Source organism: Coregonus clupeaformis, chromosome 1, assembly GCF_020615455.1.
Source record: "Coregonus clupeaformis isolate EN_2021a chromosome 1, ASM2061545v1, whole genome shotgun sequence".
Taxonomy (NCBI): domain Eukaryota; kingdom Metazoa; phylum Chordata; class Actinopteri; order Salmoniformes; family Salmonidae; genus Coregonus; species Coregonus clupeaformis.
Genome location: NC_059192.1, coordinates 3,356,752 through 3,378,341, shown reverse-complemented (window position 1 = coordinate 3,378,341; position 21,590 = coordinate 3,356,752). Strand labels below are relative to the sequence as shown.

Here is a 21,590-nt window from a genome sequence, read left to right as displayed (position 1 = left end):
CTCAGACAGTGAGTTACTATACCATAACACTAACACTAACCATAACCCTGGAAACAAGGCCGTCAGACAGTGAGTTACTATACCATAACACTAACACTAACCATAACCCTGGAAACAAGGCCGTCAGACAGTGAGTTACTATACCCTAACACTAACCATAACCCTGGAAACAAGGCCGTCAGACAGTGAGTTACTATACCATAACACTACCACTAACCATAACCCTGGAAACAAGGCCGTCAGACAGTGAGTTACTATACCCTAACACTAACCATAACCCTGGAAACAAGGCCGTCAGACAGTGAGTTACTATACCATAACACTACCACTAACCATAACCCTGGAAACAAGGCCGTCAGACAGTGAGTTACTATACCATAACACTAACCATAACCATAACCCTGGAAACAAGGCCGTCAGCTCCTCAGACAGTGAGTTACTATACCATAACACTAACACTAACCATAACCCTGGAAACAAGGCCGTCAGACAGTGAGTTACTATACCATAACACTAACACTAACCATAACCCTGGAAACAAGGCCGTCAGACAGTGAGTTACTATACCATAACACTACCACTAACCATAACCCTGGAAACAAGGCCGTCAGACAGTGAGTTACTATACCATAACACTACCACTAACCATAACCCTGGAAACAAGGCCGTCAGACAGTGAGTTACTATACCATAACACTAACCATAACCCTGGAAACAAGGCCGTCAGACAGTGAGTTACTATACCATAACACTAACACTAACCATAACCCTGGAAACAAGGCCGTCAGACAGTGAGTTACTATACCATAACACTAACACTAACCATAACCCTGGAAACAAGGCCGTCAGACAGTGAGTTACTATACCATAACACTACCACTAACCATAACCCTGGAAACAAGGCCGTCAGACAGTGAGTTACTATACCATAACACTAACACTAACCATAACCCTGGAAACAAGGCCGTCAGCTCCTCAGACAGTGAGTTACTATACCATAACACTACCACTAACCATAACCCTGGAAACAAGGCCGTCAGACAGTGAGTTACTATACCATAACACTAACACTAACCATAACCCTGGAAACAAGGCCGTCAGACAGTGAGTTACTATACCATAACACTAACCATAACCCTGGAAACAAGGCCGTCAGACAGTGAGTTACTATACCATAACACTACCACTAACCATAACCCTGGAAACAAGGCCGTCAGACAGTGAGTTACTATACCATAACACTAACCATAACCCTGGAAACAAGGCCGTCAGACAGTGAGTTACTATACCATAACACTAACCATAACCCTGGAAACAAGGCCGTCAGACAGTGAGTTACTATACCATAACACTAACACTAACCATAACCCTGGAAACAAGGCCGTCAGACAGTGAGTTACTATACCATAACACTAACACTAACCATAACCCTGGAAACAAGGCCGTCAGACAGTGAGTTACTATACCATAACACTAACACTAACCATAACCCTGGAAACAAGGCCGTCAGACAGTGAGTTACTATACCATAACACTAACACTAACCATAACCCTGGAAACAAGGCCGTCAGACAGTGAGTTACTATACCATAACACTACCACTAACCATAACCCTGGAAACAAGGCCGTCAGACAGTGAGTTACTATACCCTAACACTAACACTAACCATAACCCTGGAAACAAGGCCGTCAGACAGTGAGTTACTATACCCTAACACTAACACTAACCATAACCCTGGAAACAAGGCCGTCAGACAGTGAGTTACTATACCATAACACTAACACTAACCATAACCCTGGAAACAAGGCCGTCAGACAGTGAGTTACTATACCATAACACTAACACTAACCATAACCCTGGAAACAAGGCCGTCAGACAGTGAGTTACTATACCATAACACTAACACTAACCATAACCCTGGAAACAAGGCCGTCAGACAGTGAGTTACTATACCATAACACTAACACTAACCATAACCCTGGAAACAAGGCCGTCAGACAGTGAGTTACTATACCATAACACTACCACTAACCATAACCCTGGAAACAAGGCCGTCAGACAGTGAGTTACTATACCATAACACTACCACTAACCATAACCCTGGAAACAAGGCCGTCAGACAGTGAGTTACTATACCATAACACTAACACATAACCCTGGAAACAAGGCCGTCAGACAGTGAGTTACTATACCATAACACTAACCATAACCCTGGAAACAAGGCCGTCAGACAGTGAGTTACTATACCATAACACTAACCATAACCCTGGAAACAAGGCCGTCAGACAGTGAGTTACTATACCATAACACTAACACTAACCATAACCCTGGAAACAAGGCCGTCAGACAGTGAGTTACTATACCATAACACTAACCATAACCCTGGAAACAAGGCCGTCAGACAGTGAGTTACTATACCATAACACTACCACTAACCATAACCCTGGAAACAAGGCCGTCAGCTCCTCAGACAGTGAGTTACTATACCATAACACTACCACTAACCATAACCCTGGAAACAAGGCCGTCAGACAGTGAGTTACTATACCATAACACTACCACTAACCATAACCCTGGAAACAAGGCCGTCAGACAGTGAGTTACTATACCATAACACTAACACTAACCATAACCCTGGAAACAAGGCCGTCAGACAGTGAGTTACTATACCATAACACTAACACTAACCATAACCCTGGAAACAAGGCCGAGCTCAGACAGTGAGTTACTATACCATAACACTACCACTAACCATAACCCTGGAAACAAGGCCGTCAGACAGTGAGTTACTATACCATAACACTAACACTAACCATAACCCTGGAAACAAGGCCGTCAGACAGTGAGTTACTATACCATAACACTAACACCATAACCCTGGAAACAAGGCCGTCAGACAGTGAGTTACTATACCATAACACTACCACTAACCATAACCCTGGAAACAAGGCCGTCAGACAGTGAGTTACTATACCATAACACTAACACTAACCATAACCCTGGAAACAAGGCCGTCAGACAGTGAGTTACTATACCATAACACTAACCATAACCATAACCCTGGAAACAAGGCCGTCAGACAGTGAGTTACTATACCATAACACTAACCATAACCATAACCCTGGAAACAAGGCCGTCAGACAGTGAGTTACTATACCATAACACTACCACTAACCATAACCCTGGAAACAAGGCCGTCAGACAGTGAGTTACTATACCATAACACTAACACTAACCATAACCCTGGAAACAAGGCCGTCAGACAGTGAGTTACTATACCATAACACTAACCATAACCCTGGAAACAAGGCCGTCAGACAGTGAGTTACTATACCATAACACTAACACTAACCATAACCCTGGAAACAAGGCCGTCAGACAGTGAGTTACTATACCATAACACTAACACTAACCATAACCCTGGAAACAAGGCCGTCAGACAGTGAGTTACTATACCATAATACTAACACTAACCATAACCCTGGAAACAAGGCCGTCAGACAGTGAGTTACTATACCATAACACTAACACTAACCATAACCCTGGAAACAAGGCCGTCAGACAGTGAGTTACTATACCATAACACTAACACTAACCATAACCCTGGAAACAAGGCCGTCAGACAGTGAGTTACTATACCATAACACTACCACTAACCATAACCCTGGAAACAAGGCCGTCAGCTCCTCAGACAGTGAGTTACTATACCATAACACTACCACTAACCATAACCCTGGAAACAAGGCCGTCAGACAGTGAGTTACTATACCATAACACTACCACTAACCATAACCCTGGAAACAAGGCCGTCAGCTCCTCAGACAGTGAGTTACTATACCATAACACTACCACTAACCATAACCCTGGAAACAAGGCCGTCAGACAGTGAGTTACTATACCATAACACTAACACTAACCATAACCCTGGAAACAAGGCCGTCAGACAGTGAGTTACTATACCATAACACTACCACTAACCATAACCCTGGAAACAAGGCCGTCAGACAGTGAGTTACTATACCATAACACTAACACTAACCATAACCCTGGAAACAAGGCCGTCAGACAGTGAGTTACTATACCATAACACTACCACTAACCATAACCCTGGAAACAAGGCCGTCAGACAGTGAGTTACTATACCATAACACTACCACTAACCATAACCCTGGAAACAAGGCCGTCAGACAGTGAGTTACTATACCATAACACTAACCATAACCCTGGAAACAAGGCCGTCAGACAGTGAGTTACTATACCATAACACTAACCATAACCCTGGAAACAAGGCCGTCAGACAGTGAGTTACTATACCATAACACTAACACTAACATAACCCTGGAAACAAGGCCGTCAGACAGTGAGTTACTATACCCTAACACTAACACTAACCATAACCCTGGAAACAAGGCCGTCAGACAGTGAGTTACTATACCATAACACTAACACTAACCATAACCCTGGAAACAAGGCCGTCAGACAGTGAGTTACTATACCATAACACTACCACTAACCATAACCCTGGAAACAAGGCCGTCAGCTCCTCAGACAGTGAGTTACTATACCATAACACTACCACTAACCATAACCCTGGAAACAAGGCCGTCAGACAGTGAGTTACTATACCATAACACTAACACTAACCATAACCCTGAAACAAGGCCGTCAGACAGTGAGTTACTATACCATAACACTACCACTAACCATAACCCTGGAAACAAGGCCGTCAGACAGTGAGTTACTATACCATAACACTAACACTAACCATAACCCTGGAAACAAGGCCGTCAGACAGTGAGTTACTATACCATAACACTACCACTAACCATAACCCTGGAAACAAGGCCGTCAGACAGTGAGTTACTATACCATAACACTACTAACCATAACCCTGGAAACAAGGCCGTCAGACAGTGAGTTACTATACCATAACACTAACACTAACCATAACCCTGGAAACAAGGCCGTCAGACAGTGAGTTACTATACCATAACACTAACACTAACCATAACCCTGGAAACAAGGCCGTCAGACAGTGAGTTACTATACCATAACACTACCACTAACCATAACCCTGGAAACAAGGCCGTCAGACAGTGAGTTACTATACCATAACACTAACACTAACCATAACCCTGGAAACAAGGCCGTCAGACAGTGAGTTACTATACCATAACACTAACACCATAACCCTGGAAACAAGGCCGTCAGACAGTGAGTTACTATACCATAACACTAACCATAACCCTGGAAACAAGGCCGTCAGACAGTGAGTTACTATACCATAACACTACCACTAACCATAACCCTGGAAACAAGGCCGTCAGACAGTGAGTTACTATACCATAACACTAACACTAACCATAACCCTGGAAACAAGGCCGTCAGACAGTGAGTTACTATACCATAACACTACCACTAACCATAACCCTGGAAACAAGGCCGTCAGACAGTGAGTTACTATACCATAACACTAACACTAACCATAACCCTGGAAACAAGGCCGTCAGACAGTGAGTTACTATACCATAACACTAACCATAACCCTGGAAACAAGGCCGTCAGACAGTGAGTTACTATACCATAACACTAACACTCCATAACCCTGGAAACAAGGCCGTCAGACAGTGAGTTACTATACCATAACACTAACCATAACCCTGGAAACAAGGCCGTCAGACAGTGAGTTACTATACCTAACACTAACACTAACCATAACCCTGGAAACAAGGCCGTCAGACAGTGAGTTACTATACCATAACACTACCACTAACCATAACCCTGAAACAAGGCCGGCCCTCAGACAGTGAGTTACTATACCATAACACTACCACTAACCATAACCCTGGAAACAAGGCCGTCAGACAGTGAGTTACTATACCATAACACTAACACTAACCATAACCCTGGAAACAAGGCCGTCAGACAGTGAGTTACTATACCATAACACTAACACTAACCATAACCCTGGAAACAAGGCCGTCAGACAGTGAGTTACTATACCATAACACTAACACTAACCATAACCCTGGAAACAAGGCCGTCAGACAGTGAGTTACTATACCATAACACTACCACTAACCATAACCCTGGAAACAAGGCCGTCAGACAGTGAGTTACTATACCATAACACTACCACTAACCATAACCCTGGAAACAAGGCCGTCAGACAGTGAGTTACTATACCATAACACTAACCATAACCCTGGAAACAAGGCCGTCAGACAGTGAGTTACTATACCATAACACTAACCATAACCCTGGAAACAAGGCCGTCAGACAGTGAGTTACTATACCATAACACTAACCATAACCCTGGAAACAAGGCCGTCAGACAGTGAGTTACTATACCCTAACACTAACACTAACCATAACCCTGGAAACAAGGCCGTCAGACAGTGAGTTACTATACCATAACACTAACACTAACCATAACCCTGGAAACAAGGCCGTCAGACAGTGAGTTACTATACCATAACACTAACACTAACCATAACCCTGGAAACAAGGCCGTCGCCCTCAGACAGTGAGTTACTATACCATAACACTACCACTAACCATAACCCTGGAAACAAGGCCGTCAGACAGTGAGTTACTATACCATAACACTAACACTAACCATAACCCTGGAAACAAGGCCGTCAGACAGTGAGTTACTATACCATAACACTACCACTAACCATAACCCTGGAAACAAGGCCGTCAGACAGTGAGTTACTATACCATAACACTAACACTAACCATAACCCTGGAAACAAGGCCGTCAGACAGTGAGTTACTATACCATAACACTACCACTAACCATAACCCTGGAAACAAGGCCGTCAGACAGTGAGTTACTATACCATAACACTAACAACCATAACCCTGGAAACAAGGCCGTCAGACAGTGAGTTACTATACCATAACACTAACACTAACCATAACCCTGGAAACAAGGCCGTCAGACAGTGAGTTACTATACCATAACACTAACACTAACCATAACCCTGGAAACAAGGCCGTCAGACAGTGAGTTACTATACCATAACACTACCACTAACCATAACCCTGGAAACAAGGCCGTCAGACAGTGAGTTACTATACCATAACACTAACACTAACCATAACCCTGGAAACAAGGCCGTCAGACAGTGAGTTACTATACCATAACACTAACCATAACCCTGGAAACAAGGCCGTCAGACAGTGAGTTACTATACCATAACACTAACCATAACCCTGGAAACAAGGCCGTCAGACAGTGAGTTACTATACCATAACACTACCACTAACCATAACCCTGAAACAAGGCCGTCAGACAGTGAGTTACTATACCATAACACTAACACTAACCATAACCCTGGAAACAAGGCCGTCAGACAGTGAGTTACTATACCATAACACTACCACTAACCATAACCCTGGAAACAAGGCCGTCAGACAGTGAGTTACTATACCATAACACTAACACTAACCATAACCCTGGAAACAAGGCCGTCCAGACAGTGAGTTACTATACCATAACACTAACACACCATAACCCTGGAAACAAGGCCGTCAGACAGTGAGTTACTATACCATAACACTAACCCATAACCCTGGAAACAAGGCCGTCAGACAGTGAGTTACTATACCATAACACTAACCCATAACCCTGGAAACAAGGCCGTCAGACAGTGAGTTACTATACCCTAACACTAACACTAACCATAACCCTGGAAACAAGGCCGTCAGACAGTGAGTTACTATACCATAACACTAACACTCCATAACCCTGGAAACAAGGCCGTCAGACAGTGAGTTACTATACCCTAACACTAACACTAACCATAACCCTGGAAACAAGGCCGTCAGACAGTGAGTTACTATACCATAACACTAACACTAACCATAACCCTGGAAACAAGGCCGTCAGACAGTGAGTTACTATACCATAACACTAACACTAACCATAACCCTGGAAACAAGGCCGTCAGACAGTGAGTTACTATACCATAACACTAACAACCATAACCCTGGAAACAAGGCCGTCAGACAGTGAGTTACTATACCATAACACTAACACTAACCATAACCCTGGAAACAAGGCCGTCAGACAGTGAGTTACTATACCATAACACTAACCTACCATAACCCTGGAAACAAGGCCGTCAGACAGTGAGTTACTATACCATAACACTAACACTAACCATAACCCTGGAAACAAGGCCGTCAGACAGTGAGTTACTATACCATAACACTAACACTAACCATAACCCTGGAAACAAGGCCGTCAGACAGTGAGTTACTATACCATAACACTAACCATAACCCTGAAACAAGGCCGTCAGACAGTGAGTTACTATACCATAACACTAACACACATAACCCTGGAAACAAGGCCGTCAGACAGTGAGTTACTATACCATAACACTAACACTAACCATAACCCTGGAAACAAGGCCGTCAGACAGTGAGTTACTATACCATAACACTAACACTAACCATAACCCTGGAAACAAGGCCGTCAGACAGTGAGTTACTATACCATAACACTAACACTAACCATAACCCTGGAAACAAGGCCGTCAGACAGTGAGTTACTATACCATAACACTACACCATAACCCTGGAAACAAGGCCGTCAGACAGTGAGTTACTATACCATAACACTAACACTAACCATAACCCTGGAAACAAGGCCGTCAGACAGTGAGTTACTATACCATAACACTAACACTAACCATAACCCTGGAAACAAGGCCGTCAGACAGTGAGTTACTATACCATAACACTACCACTAACCATAACCCTGGAAACAAGGCCGTCAGACAGTGAGTTACTATACCATAACACTAACACTAACCCTGGAAACAAGGCCGTCAGACAGTGAGTTACTATACCATAACACTAACACTAACCATAACCCTGGAAACAAGGCCGTCAGACAGTGAGTTACTATACCATAACACTAACACTAACCATAACCCTGGAAACAAGGCCGTCAGACAGTGAGTTACTATACCATAACACTAACACTAACCATAACCCTGGAAACAAGGCCGTCAGACAGTGAGTTACTATACCCTAACACTAACACTAACCATAACCCTGGAAACAAGGCCGTCAGACAGTGAGTTACTATACCATAACACTAACACTAACCATAACCCTGGAAACAAGGCCGTCAGACAGTGAGTTACTATACCATAACACTACCACTAACCATAACCCTGGAAACAAGGCCGTCAGACAGTGAGTTACTATACCATAACACTAACCATAACCCTGGAAACAAGGCCAGCTCCTCAGACAGTGAGTTACTATACCATAACACTACCACTAACCATAACCCTGAAACAAGGCCGTCAGACAGTGAGTTACTATACCATAACACTAACACTAACCATAACCCTGGAAACAAGGCCGTCAGACAGTGAGTTACTATACCATAACACTAACACTAACCATAACCCTGGAAACAAGGCCGTCAGACAGTGAGTTACTATACCATAACACTAACACTAACCATAACCCTGGAAACAAGGCCGTCAGACAGTGAGTTACTATACCATAACACTAACACTAACCATAACCCTGGAAACAAGGCCGTCAGACAGTGAGTTACTATACCATAACACTAACTAACCATAACCCTGGAAACAAGGCCGTCAGACAGTGAGTTACTATACCATAACACTAACCATAACCCTGAAACAAGGCCGTCAGACAGTGAGTTACTATACCATAACACTAACACTAACCATAACCCTGGAAACAAGGCCGTCAGACAGTGAGTTACTATACCATAACACTAACCATAACCCTGGAAACAAGGCCGTCAGACAGTGAGTTACTATACCATAACACTAACCACCATAACCCTGGAAACAAGGCCGTCAGACAGTGAGTTACTATACCATAACACTAACACTAACCATAACCCTGGAAACAAGGCCGTCAGACAGTGAGTTACTATACCCTAACACTAACACTAACCATAACCCTGGAAACAAGGCCGTCAGACAGTGAGTTACTATACCATAACACTAACACTAACCATAACCCTGGAAACAAGGCCGTCAGACAGTGAGTTACTATACCATAACACTAACACTAACCATAACCCTGGAAACAAGGCCGTCAGACAGTGAGTTACTATACCATAACACTAACACTAACCATAACCCTGGAAACAAGGCCGTCAGACAGTGAGTTACTATACCATAACACTAACACTAACCATAACCCTGGAAACAAGGCCGTCAGACAGTGAGTTACTATACCATAACACTAACCATAACCATAACCCTGGAAACAAGGCCGTCAGACAGTGAGTTACTATACCATAACACTACCACTAACCATAACCCTGGAAACAAGGCCGTCAGACAGTGAGTTACTATACCATAACACTACCACTAACCATAACCCTGGAAACAAGGCCGTCAGACAGTGAGTTACTATACCATAACACTAACACTAACCATAACCCTGAAACAAGGCCGTCAGACAGTGAGTTACTATACCATAACACTACCACTAACCATAACCCTGGAAACAAGGCCGTCAGACAGTGAGTTACTATACCATAACACTAACACTAACCATAACCCTGGAAACAAGGCCGTCAGACAGTGAGTTACTATACCATAACACTACCACTAACCATAACCCTGGAAACAAGGCCGTCAGACAGTGAGTTACTATACCATAACACTACCACTAACCATAACCCTGGAAACAAGGCCGTCAGACAGTGAGTTACTATACCATAACACTACCACTAACCATAACCCTGGAAACAAGGCCGTCAGACAGTGAGTTACTATACCATAACACTAACACTAACCATAACCCTGGAAACAAGGCCGTCAGACAGTGAGTTACTATACCATAACACTAACACTAACCATAACCCTGGAAACAAGGCCGTCAGACAGTGAGTTACTATACCATAACACTAACACTAACCATAACCCTGGAAACAAGGCCGTCAGACAGTGAGTTACTATACCATAACACTAACACTAACCATAACCCTGGAAACAAGGCCGTCAGACAGTGAGTTACTATACCATAACACTAACACTAACCATAACCCTGGAAACAAGGCCGTCAGACAGTGAGTTACTATACCATAACACTAACACTAACCATAACCCTGGAAACAAGGCCGTCAGACAGTGAGTTACTATACCATAACACTAACACTAACCATAACCCTGGAAACAAGGCCGTCAGACAGTGAGTTACTATACCATAACACTAACACTAACCATAACCCTGGAAACAAGGCCGTCAGACAGTGAGTTACTATACCATAACACTAACACTAACCATAACCCTGGAAACAAGGCCGTCAGACAGTGAGTTACTATACCATAACACTAACACTAACCATAACCCTGGAAACAAGGCCGTCAGACAGTGAGTTACTATACCATAACACTAACACTAACCATAACCCTGGAAACAAGGCCGTCAGACAGTGAGTTACTATACCCTAACACTACCACTAACCATAACCCTGGAAACAAGGCCGTCAGACAGTGAGTTACTATACCATAACACTAACACCCATAACCCTGGAAACAAGGCCGTCAGACAGTGAGTTACTATACCATAACACTACCACTAACCATAACCCTGGAAACAAGGCCGTCAGACAGTGAGTTACTATACCATAACACTAACACTAACCATAACCCTGGAAACAAGGCCGTCAGACAGTGAGTTACTATACCATAACACTAACACTAACCATAACCCTGGAAACAAGGCCGTCAGACAGTGAGTTACTATACCATAACACTAACACTAACCATAACCCTGGAAACAAGGCCGTCAGACAGTGAGTTACTATACCATAACACTAACACTAACCATAACCCTGGAAACAAGGCCGTCAGACAGTGAGTTACTATACCATAACACTAACACTAACCATAACCCTGGAAACAAGGCCGTCAGACAGTGAGTTACTATACCATAACACTAACACTAACCATAACCCTGGAAACAAGGCCGTCAGACAGTGAGTTACTATACCATAACACTACCACTAACCATAACCCTGGAAACAAGGCCGCTCCTCAGACAGTGAGTTACTATACCATAACACTACCACTAACCATAACCCTGGAAACAAGGCCGTCAGACAGTGAGTTACTATACCATAACACTACCACTAACCATAACCCTGGAAACAAGGCCGTCAGACAGTGAGTTACTATACCATAACACTAACACTAACCATAACCCTGGAAACAAGGCCGTCAGACAGTGAGTTACTATACCATAACACTAACACTAACCATAACCCTGGAAACAAGGCCGTCCAGACAGTGAGTTACTATACCATAACACTAACACTAACCATAACCCTGGAAACAAGGCCGTCAGACAGTGAGTTACTATACCATAACACTAACACTAACCATAACCCTGGAAACAAGGCCGTCAGACAGTGAGTTACTATACCATAACACTAACACTAACCATAACCCTGGAAACAAGGCCGTCAGACAGTGAGTTACTATACCATAACACTAACACTAACCATAACCCTGGAAACAAGGCCGTCAGACAGTGAGTTACTATACCATAACACTACCACTAACCATAACCCTGGAAACAAGGCCGTCAGACAGTGAGTTACTATACCATAACACTAACACTAACCATAACCCTGGAAACAAGGCCGTCAGACAGTGAGTTACTATACCCTAACACTAACACTAACCATAACCCTGGAAACAAGGCCGTCAGACAGTGAGTTACTATACCATAACACTACCACTAACCATAACCCTGGAAACAAGGCCGTCAGACAGTGAGTTACTATACCATAACACTAACACTAACCATAACCCTGGAAACAAGGCCGTCAGACAGTGAGTTACTATACCATAACACTAACCATAACCCTGGAAACAAGGCCGTCAGACAGTGAGTTACTATACCATAACACTAACACTAACCATAACCCTGGAAACAAGGCCGTCAGACAGTGAGTTACTATACCATAACACTAACACTAACCATAACCCTGGAAACAAGGCCGTCAGACAGTGAGTTACTATACCATAACACTAACACTAACCATAACCCTGGAAACAAGGCCGTCAGACAGTGAGTTACTATACCCTAACACTAACCATAACCCTGGAAACAAGGCCGTCAGACAGTGAGTTACTATACCATAACACTACCACTAACCATAACCCTGGAAACAAGGCCGTCAGACAGTGAGTTCTATACCATAACACTAACACTAACCATAACCCTGGAAACAAGGCCGTCAGACAGTGAGTTACTATACCATAACACTAACCATAACCCTGGAAACAAGGCCGTCAGACAGTGAGTTACTATACCATAACACTACCACTAACCATAACCCTGGAAACAAGGCCGTCAGACAGTGAGTTACTATACCATAACACTAACACTAACCATAACCCTGGAAACAAGGCCGTCAGACAGTGAGTTACTATACCATAACACTAACACTAACCATAACCCTGGAAACAAGGCCGTCAGACAGTGAGTTACTATACCATAACACTAACACTAACCATAACCCTGGAAACAAGGCCGTCAGACAGTGAGTTCTATACCATAACACTAACACTAACCATAACCCTGGAAACAAGGCCGTCAGACAGTGAGTTACTATACCATAACACTAACACTAACCATAACCCTGGAAACAAGGCCGTCAGACAGTGAGTTACTATACCATAACACTACACTAACCATAACCCTGAAACAAGGCCGTCAGACAGTGAGTTACTATACCATAACACTAACACTAACCATAACCCTGGAAACAAGGCCGCCTCAGACAGTGAGTTACTATACCATAACACTAACACTAACCATAACCCTGGAAACAAGGCCGTCAGACAGTGAGTTACTATACCATAACACTAACACTAACCATAACCCTGGAAACAAGGCCGTCAGACAGTGAGTTACTATACCATAACACTAACACTAACCATAACCCTGGAAACAAGGCCGTCAGACAGTGAGTTACTATACCATAACACTAACACTAACCATAACCCTGGAAACAAGGCCGTCAGACAGTGAGTTACTATACCATAACACTAACACTAACCATAACCCTGGAAACAAGGCCGTCAGACAGTGAGTTACTATACCATAACACTAACACTAACCATAACCCTGGAAACAAGGCCGTCAGACAGTGAGTTACTATACCATAACACTAACACTAACCATAACCCTGGAAACAAGGCCGTCAGACAGTGAGTTACTATACCATAACACTAACACTAACCATAACCCTGGAAACAAGGCCGTCAGACAGTGAGTTACTATACCATAACACTAACACTAACCATAACCCTGGAAACAAGGCCGTCAGACAGTGAGTTACTATACCATAACACTAACACTAACCATAACCCTGGAAACAAGGCCGTCAGACAGTGAGTTACTATACCATAACACTAACACTAACCATAACCCTGGAAACAAGGCCGTCAGACAGTGAGTTACTATACCATAACACTAACACTAACCATAACCCTGGAAACAAGGCCGTCAGACAGTGAGTTACTATACCCTAACACTAACACTAACCATAACCCTGGAAACAAGGCCGTCAGACAGTGAGTTACTATACCATAACACTACACTAACCATAACCCTGGAAACAAGGCCGTCAGACAGTGAGTTACTATACCATAACACTACCACTAACCATAACCCTGGAAACAAGGCCGTCAGACAGTGAGTTACTATACCATAACACTAACACTAACCATAACCCTGGAAACAAGGCCGTCAGACAGTGAGTTACTATACCATAACACTAACACTAACCATAACCCTGGAAACAAGGCCGTCAGACAGTGAGTTACTATACCATAACACTAACACTAACCATAACCCTGGAAACAAGGCCGTCAGACAGTGAGTTACTATACCATAACACTAACACTACCATAACCCTGGAAACAAGGCCGTCAGACAGTGAGTTACTATACCATAACACTAACACTAACCATAACCCTGGAAACAAGGCCGTCAGACAGTGAGTTACTATACCATAACACTAACCATAACCCTGGAAACAAGGCCGTCAGACAGTGAGTTACTATACCATAACACTAACACTAACCATAACCCTGGAAACAAGGCCGTCAGACAGTGAGTTACTATACCATAACACTAACACTAACCATAACCCTGGAAACAAGGCCGTCAGACAGTGAGTTACTATACCATAACACTACCACTAACCATAACCCTGGAAACAAGGCCGTCAGACAGTGAGTTACTATACCATAACACTAACACTAACCATAACCCTGGAAACAAGGCCGTCAGACAGTGAGTTACTATACCATAACACTAACACTAACCATAACCCTGGAAACAAGGCCGTCAGACAGTGAGTTACTATACCATAACACTACCACTAACCATAACCCTGGAAACAAGGCCGTCAGACAGTGAGTTACTATACCATAACACTAACACTAACCATAACCCTGGAAACAAGGCCGTCAGACAGTGAGTTACTATACCATAACACTAACACTAACCATAACCCTGGAAACAAGGCCGTCAGACAGTGAGTTACTATACCATAACACTAACACTAACCATAACCCTGGAAACAAGGCCGTCAGACAGTGAGTTACTATACCATAACACTAACACTAACCATAACCCTGGAAACAAGGCCGTCAGACAGTGAGTTACTATACCATAACACTAACACTAACCATAACCCTGGAAACAAGGCCGTCAGACAGTGAGTTACTATACCCTAACACTAACACTAACCATAACCCTGGAAACAAGGCCGTCAGACAGTGAGTTACTATACCATAACACTACCACTAACCATAACCCTGGAAACAAGGCCGTCAGACAGTGAGTTACTATACCATAACACTAACACTAACCATAACCCTGGAAACAAGGCCGTCAGACAGTGAGTTACTATACCATAACACTAACACTAACCATAACCCTGGAAACAAGGCCGTCAGACAGTGAGTTACTATACCATAACACTAACACTAACCATAACCCTGGAAACAAGGCCGTCAGACAGTGAGTTACTATACCATAACACTAACACTAACCATAACCCTGGAAACAAGGCCGTCAGACAGTGAGTTACTATACCATAACACTAACACTAACCATAACCCTGGAAACAAGGCCGTCAGACAGTGAGTTACTATACCATAACACTAACACTAACCATAACCCTGGAAACAAGGCCGTCAGACAGTGAGTTACTATACCATAACACTAACACTAACCATAACCCTGGAAACAAGGCCGTCAGACAGTGAGTTACTATACCATAACACTAACACTAACCATAACCCTGGAAACAAGGCCGTCAGACAGTGAGTTACTATACCATAACACTAACCATAACCCTGGAAACAAGGCCGTCAGACAGTGAGTTACTATACCATAACACTAACACTAACCATAACCCTGGAAACAAGGCCGTCAGACAGTGAGTTACTATACCATAACACTAACACTAACCATAACCCTGGAAACAAGGCCGTCAGACAGTGAGTTACTATACCATAACACTAACACTAACCATAACCCTGGAAACAAGGCCGTCAGACAGTGAGTTACTATACCATAACACTAACACTAACCATAACCCTGGAAACAAGGCCGTCAGACAGTGAGTTACTATACCATAACACTAACACTAACCATAACCCTGGAAACAAGGCCGTCAGACAGTGAGTTACTATACCATAACACTAACACTAACCATAACCCTGGAAACAAGGCCGTCAGACAGTGAGTTACTATACCATAACACTACACCATAACCCTGGAAACAAGGCCGTCAGACAGTGAGTTACTATACCATAACACTAACCACTAACCATAACCCTGGAAACAAGGCCGCTTCAGACAGTGAGTTACTATACCATAACACTAACACTAACCATAACCCTGGAAACAAGGCCGTCAGACAGTGAGTTACTATACCATAACACTAACACTAACCATAACCCTGGAAACAAGGCCGTCAGACAGTGAGTTACTATACCATAACACTAACACTAACCATAACCCTGGAAACAAGGCCGTCAGACAGTGAGTTACTATACCATAACACTAACACTAACCATAACCCTGGAAACAAGGCCGTCAGACAGTGAGTTACTATACCATAACACTAACACTAACCATAACCCTGGAAACAAGGCCGTCAGACAGTGAGTTACTATACCATAACACTAACACTAACCATAACCCTGGAAACAAGGCCGTCCAGACAGTGAGTTACTATACCATAACACTAACACTAACCATAACCCTGGAAACAAGGCCGTCAGACAGTGAGTTACTATACCATAACACTAACACTAACCATAACCCTGGAAACAAGGCCGGCCAGACAGTGAGTTACTATACCATAACACTAACACTAACCATAACCCTGGAAACAAGGCCGTCAGACAGTGAGTTACTATACCATAACACTACCACTAACCATAACCCTGGAAACAAGGCCGTCAGACAGTGAGTTACTATACCCTAACACTAACACTAACCATAACCCTGGAAACAAGGCCGTCAGACAGTGAGTTACTATACCATAACACTAACCTAACCATAACCCTGGAAACAAGGCCGTCAGACAGTGAGTTACTATACCATAACACTACCACTAACCATAACCCTGGAAACAAGGCCGTCAGACAGTGAGTTACTATACCACTAACACTACACCATAACCCTGGAAACAAGGCCGTCAGACAGTGAGTTACTATACCATAACACTAACACTAACCATAACCCTGGAAACAAGGCCGTCAGACAGTGAGTTACTATACCATAACACTAACACTAACCATAACCCTGGAAACAAGGCCGTCAGACAGTGAGTTACTATACCATAACACTAACACTAACCATAACCCTGGAAACAAGGCCGTCAGACAGTGAGTTACTATACCATAACACTAACACTAACCATAACCCTGGAAACAAGGCCGTCAGACAGTGAGTTACTATACCATAACACTACCACTAACCATAACCCCTGGAAACAAGGCCGTCAGACAGTGAGTTACTATACCATAACACTAACACTAACCATAACCCTGGAAACAAGGCCGTCAGACAGTGAGTTACTATACCATAACACTAACACTAACCATAACCCTGGAAACAAGGCCGTCAGACAGTGAGTTACTATACCATAACACTAACACTAACCATAACCCTGGAAACAAGGCCGTCAGACAGTGAGTTACTATACCATAACACTAACACTAACCATAACCCTGGAAACAAGGCCGTCAGACAGTGAGTTACTATACCATAACACTAACACTAACCATAACCCTGAAACAAGGCCGTCAGACAGTGAGTTACTATACCATAACACTAACACTAACCATAACCCTGGAAACAAGGCCGTCAGACAGTGAGTTACTATACCATAACACTAACACTAACCATAACCCTGGAAACAAGGCCGTCAGACAGTGAGTTACTATACCATAACACTAACACTAACCATAACCCTGGAAACAAGGCCGTCAGACAGTGAGTTACTATACCATAACACTACCACTAACCATAACCCTGGAAACAAGGCCGTCAGACAGTGAGTTACTATACCATAACACTAACACTAACCATAACCCTGGAAACAAGGCCGTCAGACAGTGAGTTACTATACCATAACACTAACACTAACCATAACCCTGGAAACAAGGCCGTCAGACAGTGAGTTACTATACCATAACACTAACACTAACCATAACCCTGGAAACAAGGCCGTCAGACAGTGAGTTACTATACCATAACACTAACACTAACCATAACCCTGGAAACAAGGCCGCCAGACAGTGAGTTACTATACCATAACACTAACACTAACCATAACCCTGGAAACAAGGCCGTCAGACAGTGAGTTACTATACCATAACACTAACACTAACCATAACCCTGGAAACAAGGCCGTCAGACAGTGAGTTACTATACCATAACACTACCACTAACCATAACCCTGGAAACAAGGCCGTCAGACAGTGAGTTACTATACCATAACACTAACACTAACCATAACCCTGGAAACAAGGCCGTCAGACAGTGAGTTACTATACCATAACACTAACACTAACCATAACCCTGGAAACAAGGCCGTCAGACAGTGAGTTACTATACCATAACACTAACACTAACCATAACCCTGGAAACAAGGCCGTCAGACAGTGAGTTACTATACCACTAACACTAACCATAACCCTGGAAACAAGGCCGTCAGACAGTGAGTTACTATACCATAACACTAACACTAACCATAACCCTGGAAACAAGGCCGTCAGACAGTGAGTTACTATACCATAACACTAACACTAACCATAACCCTGGAAACAAGGCCGTCAGACAGTGAGTTACTATACCATAACACTAACACTAACCATAACCCTGGAAACAAGGCCGTCAGACAGTGAGTTACTATACCATAACACTAACACTAACCATAACCCTGGAAACAAGGCCGTCAGACAGTGAGTTACTATACCATAACACTAACACTAACCATAACCCTGGAAACAAGGCCGTCAGACAGTGAGTTACTATACCATAACACTAACACTAACCATAACCCTGGAAACAAGGCCGTCAGACAGTGAGTTACTATACCATAACACTAACACTAACCATAACCCTGGAAACAAGGCCGTCAGACAGTGAGTTACTATACCATAACACTAACACTAACCATAACCCTGGAAACAAGGCCGTCAGACAGTGAGTTACTATACCATAACACTACCACTAACCATAACCCTGGAAACAAGGCCGTCAGACAGTGAGTTACTATACCATAACACTAACACTAACCATAACCCTGGAAACAAGGCCGTCAGACAGTGAGTTACTATACCATAACACTACCACTAACCATAACCCTGGAAACAAGGCCGTCAGACAGTGAGTTACTATACCATAACACTAACACTAACCATAACCCTGGAAACAAGGCCGTCAGACAGTGAGTTACTATACCATAACACTACCACTAACCATAACCCTGGAAACAAGGCCGTCAGACAGTGAGTTACTATACCATAACACTACCACTAACCATAACCCTGGAAACAAGGCCGTCAGACAGTGAGTTACTATACCATAACACTACCACTAACCATAACCCTGGAAACAAGGCCGTCAGACAGTGAGTTACTATACCATAACACTACCACTAACCATAACCCTGGAAACAAGGCCGTCAGACAGTGAGTTACTATACCATAACACTAACACTAACCATAACCCTGGAAACAAGGCCGTCAGACAGTGAGTTACTATACCATAACACTACCACTAACCATAACCCTGGAAACAAGGCCGTCAGACAGTGAGTTACTATACCATAACACTAACACTAACCATAACCCTGGAAACAAGGCCGTCAGACAGTGAGTTACTATACCATAACACTACCACTAACCATAACCCTGGAAACAAGGCCGTCAGACAGTGAGTTACTATACCATAACACTAACACTAACCATAACCCTGGAAACAAGGCCGTCAGACAGTGAGTTACTATACCATAACACTAACACTAACCATAACCCTGGAAACAAGGCCGTCAGACAGTGAGTTACTATACCATAACACTAACACTAACCATAACCCTGGAAACAAGGCCGTCAGACAGTGAGTTACTATACCATAACACTAACTCATAACCCTGGAAACAAGGCCGTCAGACAGTGAGTTACTATACCATAACACTACCACTAACCATAACCCTGGAAACAAGGCCGTCAGACAGTGAGTTACTATACCATAACACTAACACTAACCATAACCCTGGACCATAACCCCACTCACTCATTCACTCGCTCTAGCATGGCTGTACCGTGCTGCTCTGGCACAATGAAAACATGAGCAACAGCTCCCTCTCATGGACAGTACTGATCATTACCACCACCTGTACACCACCATAAATAAAACAGACTGTAGGTAATGACTGAGGTAATGACTGAGGTAATGACTGTAGGTAATGACTGTAGGTAATGACTGTAGGTAATGACTGAGGTAATGTATTGTAGATCAGTTGCAGATTGTCCTGATGTAACATCACTCCTGTGATTTAGCGGTAGACTCAGCAATATGCTGTGCGAAGCGAGAGGCTTCTCTTGTCATTTATTTGTTGTTCCACAGACATGATGTTGCGGACTTTCTGCTCACAGCTCCCCTTGTGTCCAGGTATCTTCAGGAGGTGGGCTACACAGACACCATCCTGGATGTGAAGTCTCACAGGGTGCAAGCCCTGCTGGGTCTGGCTGGAGACGGAGGGGGGAGACCTGGGGAGAGGACCGGGTCAGAGCCCCCTCTGGTCAACGGGACAGACACCTCACCTAAAGGCACCGGCACTGGAGGGCGGTGGGTACACAGACAGCACTCAACACAATGATAGAATTACTAGAAGAGACAAAACACCTCAGAACAATAATATGAATGTCGCTCTCTGTCTCTCTCTCTCTCTGTCTCTCTCTCTCTGTCTCTCGCTCTCTCTCTCTCTCTCTCTCTCTCTCTCTCTCTGTCTCTCTCTCTCTCT

General features: G+C 43.5%; 1 protein-coding gene across 2 annotated transcripts in view; it reads left to right on the top strand.

The window, feature by feature from the left end:
• LOC121556619 (striatin) overlaps nt 1–21,590 on the top strand; it is a 110,847-nt gene that overhangs the window by 58,690 nt on the left and 30,567 nt on the right. For both annotated transcript variants that reach the window (XM_041870507.2, XM_041870506.2), the window contains exon 5: nt 21,239–21,415. In XM_041870507.2, the coding sequence (XP_041726441.1) occupies nt 21,239–21,415 (177 nt within the window). The remainder of the gene's footprint in view (nt 1–21,238; nt 21,416–21,590) is intronic.